The sequence below is a fragment of the Ichthyophthirius multifiliis genome (genome assembly GCF_000220395.1).
Source record: "Ichthyophthirius multifiliis unplaced genomic scaffold scaff_1120509251325, whole genome shotgun sequence".
Classification (NCBI taxonomy): domain Eukaryota; phylum Ciliophora; class Oligohymenophorea; order Hymenostomatida; genus Ichthyophthirius; species Ichthyophthirius multifiliis.
In genome coordinates, this window is record NW_004085984.1 from 20441 (window position 1) to 25127 (window position 4687).

Sequence of the window (4687 nt, forward strand, 5' to 3'; positions counted from 1 at the left end):
AGTTTAATTATATTATATTTTCCCTTTTAATTCTTTAGTATATTCAAATATTTCTGTTAAGATAATTAGTAAAGGCTTTTTTTTATGGCAATTTTATTTAGTTTTTTTTTTTTTTACATTATCGGTATTTTAACTGTTAATAATTTCTGTTAAATATTCTGTGTTAGAAAATATTTAATTTATTGCTTGAAGTTTTAGATAATCTTATATTATTGGTTGATTATTTTAATTTTATTATTACTATTATCTTTATATTTATAGTATTAAATTAAATTTATTACTATAAATCGCTATTATACTTAAATACAATTAAAGAAATTTATAGTCTGTTTTGTATTATATATTATTTTTATATTTTTTTAATTACATTTTAATATGTTTTAATAATCTATATTCTATATTTTCTATTATAATAAAGGCATTAATGTTTATTCTACAATGTTTCTTAACTATTAGTTTTAATTAAATATATTTTCTCCTTCAATAATCATTATATTAATAGCTTCAATAACTTATAAAAAAGTATATAAATTAATTTGTTATTTATTTATTAATTTTTTATTACAAAAATCATTTTGTTATTATTATAATTATATGGTTCTAATCCAATTTACTTTTGTTTAATTGTTAATTAATAAATTAACAAAATCTTAAAATATCTATATATAATTAATCAAATCATTTTATTCTTTGTTATTTATTATTTAAACTGAAATTTCTCTTAAAATTTAATATAAAATATCATAATTTATATTTTTAATCATTAACTTATCATATAAATTCCTTGTATATAAAAGTATATAGAACACCTAATTTTATCAATAAAAAAGTATACTTTATTAATTATAAATATTTACATCTTATATGTATTTTAAATTCTTTATTGATAATATTTTTGTATTTATTAAATTAAATAAGGTTTATTAAATTTTTATATATAATTATTATTTATTTATGCTTAATATTTAAATAAGATAATCTAACATTATTTATGAATCATTCTATTTTTTATTATGAAAAATAATAATAAATAAACTTAATTTTATACATCTTGTATAAGCTTAAAATGATATAAAAGATAAAGAAACTAAAGAAGATTTATATTAGGAGTTGATTTTCGGGTATTAGATGTTATTTTTATTATATTCAAAAGAGTTTAAAATTAAAATTATTGGTTCTGTTTAGCTTTTTATTCTTATACTTCTGCTAAAAGTTTATTAATATGCTAATTTTTAATGATTTTTTAAATAAATTTTAAAAACTTTATATACTTATTTTAACATTATATATTTGCTTTTTGTAACGTTTGAAAATAATTAAATTTCTTCAATTAATAAATCATATTTTTTCGTATTCATTTGCATTTAGTTAATTTTTTTAAAATATATATATTATTTATAATATTATATATGGTAAAAAATATTTTACATAAAAAAAATCTTTAATTATAATATATAAAGAAATATAAATTAATTTTTATTTAAGAATATACAGATATAAAATTAAACATATATAAACCAATTAAAAAGTTATTAATTTAAAAATATAAAAAAAAAAATGCAAAAATTTATAAAAAAAATTATTTTAAGATTAATAAAATTAATATTTAATAAAAATTAAAAAAATAGAAATGTTGAAAATAATAAATTAGAAAAAAGAATTCAAAAAATTATATATTCTCTATTTAATAATAATTGAAGAATATATTATTGATTTAATTTATTTTAATTAATCTTATAAATATATATATTTTAAATTATATATATTTTATATTTTTTTTTAATATAACAATAATATTTATTTATAATATAATAATGACATATTTTATTTTAATATATTATAATTTAATTAAATAATATATAATTATATCAGGAAATTAACATAATAAATATATTCATATTTTTTAAAATTTGTAATTTTTTTATTTTTTTTATAAAAAGACAATTTATTTTTAATAGCATTTATATTTATATAATTTGTATAATTTTTAAATTGTAATTATTAATTTTTTAAATCATTTTTAATTTTATTTTTTTTATAAATATTGAATTTTTTATTTATTTTTATGATTAATATATTAATATTATTAATAAATAATTTAATTTAATTATTATTTTTTATATTAAATATTAATTTTTTAATATTTTAATTTAACAATTATTACATTTTATATAGATATATATTAATTTTTTTTATTTTATATTTAAAATACTTTTTGATTAATTATTTTTATTTATATATTATAATTTAAAGTTTTTATTTATTTATAAAAAGATAAAACTTAAAATTAATAATATATTTAAATCATTTGTTTTACTTTTTTATATTATATTTTTTAATACCTAATCAAAATAAAATATTTCTTATTTATATATGGTATTTATATAAATAAAATATACCTAAAAATACTAAAATAAATATATTTATCTTCTTTTTACTGAAAATTATTTATATTTTATATTAATTTCAATTTAAATTATAATAATTATTAGTAAACTTTTTTTTATTTGATATGTATATATCAATAAATCTTTTTAGTTTAGCTTCTTTTTTTTATTTTTATTTAATTATTAATATCTTATAAAAATATAATAAATCTCTTTTTTAAATATTATAATTAATAAAATATATATAATAATTTAAACAATTTATTTTAGTTTTTATATAAAACAATAAATATTATTTTATTTTTATTATAAATAAAATAAATAATTAATAAAAACTAAAAATGAATAACGATAATAAATCTAGTATATTTTGGGCTTCGGTAAATATGTTCAAAGGTTTCATCGGTATAGGTGTCCTTTCACTTCCAACTGCTTTTTCTAAAAGCGGTTATTTATGTGGTACACTTTTAATGCTAGTATGTGCATTTATGATAATATATTTAAGTTTATAATTAATATCATTTGCAAATAAATCAATCAAACATTCAAAATCTTTAGTATAATTTTGCGAAAATACATTAGGTAAAAAATACGGGTATTTAGCAAATATATGCTTATTTGGAATGTAATCAAGCTGTTGTGTAGCTTATGTGGTATTTTTTACTACATATTCAAATTAAATATTTTGTTTTTTTTCATGTGAAAGTATTTTTTGTACTAATCGTAATATTTCTTTAATAGTTTCAATAATACTAGTATTTCCTTTGATATTTATACGAAATATAAATAAATTAAAATCATTGAGCATGTATTCGAATATCCTTGTTTTAACATCTCTTTTAATAATATCAATTTATTGCTTGAAAAATTTAGTTTCTAAAAACTTCAAAAGTGAGGCTGTAGTTTTTAATGTATAAAATTTTGGATAATCAATTGGAGTTTTCATATTTACTTTTGAAGGAATCGGGCTTTATTTCGAAGTTAGAGATTCAATGTAAAACCCAAATTAATTTAATATAGTTTTGAAGTATTCTTTTGGTTTAGCATTATTTTTATATTGGTTTATTGCTTTTTTAGGTTATCTTTCTTTTGGAAATTAACTTAAGGATTTAATTATATTTAATTTACCAGTTTAAAGTTAGCCTTTTTTGATTTTTATTTAAATGTTTTATTGTATTGCTTTATTGCTTTCTTATCCAATATAAGTTTTACCCTTAGTTAATATAGCAGAAGAATATTTAAGGGAAAAATTAATTAAGGAATAATATGGAGATAAAAAAGAATTAGATATATATATGGAATAAAGAAAATATGAAAATGAAATGGACTATGATAATAATTTATCATATTATAATTAAAATATATAATTAAATGAAAAAGACATGAAATAATTAGAATTTAAAGGATAAATAATTCGTGTAATGTTTATGATAGTTATATTTTTTACTTCTTTTTTTATAAATAAAGTTTCAAATTTTATTGGACTAATAGGATGTATATGTGGAATTGTACTTTCAACTGTAATTCCTGTATTAGTATGTAATATTTGTATAGAAAATATTTCTACTTTTTAAAAAAACTTTAATTGGTTTATGATGTTTTTGGGAATTTTTTTTGGATTATTTGGAATTTATTCAAGTTTATAAGTATTAATAATTTGAATATATATATAATATGTAACTATATTTTAATAAATCGAATATATATTATATGTATTATATCTAACTATATTTTATTTAAATTTTCATAAATCTTAATCTTTTTTAAATACGATTTTTGGTTTAAAAATATAATTTCCAATTTCAAATTCCATATCAGTTTAAATTTAATGAAAATCACTTTCTTGATTATTTATTAATTAATCATAATTAGCTAAAAACACATAACTTCCTAATGTTTCTTTATTTTCTTTAATACACCATCCTTTATAGTTTTTATTATATTAAATAATAGCATGATTAATGCCTACACTAATATCTTTTATATGAATATCATTTTATTTATCTCTTCCAATCGTTAACTAGCTATTAATATTATTAATAGAAAATTTTTATGGATATAAAGAACCTTCTATACATTCTAATTATAAAACGAAATTTTAAAAATTTTAATTTTCCATATTTTTTTAGTCATTTCTTTATTCTTCTCTCCATTCTTCAACAGAATGGAAATTTTTATTTTTTAAATGGAAATCTTAAATTTCATTTTATATAGATATTTACCTTGTGTAAGCGAAATTAACAAAATTTTTATTCATTTCTTCGAAATTAAAATGTGGGCTAATTTTTTTAACAACAAAA

General features: G+C 14.5%; 1 protein-coding gene across 1 annotated transcript, besides 6 other annotated features; it reads left to right on the plus strand. All coding sequences in view use genetic code 6, as the record gives it.

Moving 5' to 3' along the window:
* The first annotated feature begins 1737 nt into the window (after positions 1 to 1737).
* Positions 1738 to 1770: a microsatellite.
* Positions 1770 to 1837: a microsatellite.
* Positions 1838 to 2060: 223 nt separating this feature from the next.
* Positions 2061 to 2207: a microsatellite.
* Positions 2093 to 2207: a microsatellite.
* Positions 2098 to 2145: a microsatellite.
* A 441-nt stretch (positions 2208 to 2648) lies between the features above and the next one.
* Positions 2649 to 2711: a microsatellite.
* Positions 2712 to 2728: 17 nt separating this feature from the next.
* IMG5_182220 (transmembrane amino acid transporter protein, putative) lies at positions 2729 to 4048 on the plus strand (the record flags this gene model as incomplete). Its single annotated transcript, XM_004027434.1, has 2 exons — positions 2729 to 2969; positions 3033 to 4048. The coding sequence occupies 2 exons, from the start codon at positions 2729 to 2731 to the stop codon at positions 4046 to 4048; spliced, it is 1257 nt and encodes a 418-aa protein (XP_004027483.1).
* Positions 4049 to 4687: the final 639 nt, after the last annotated feature.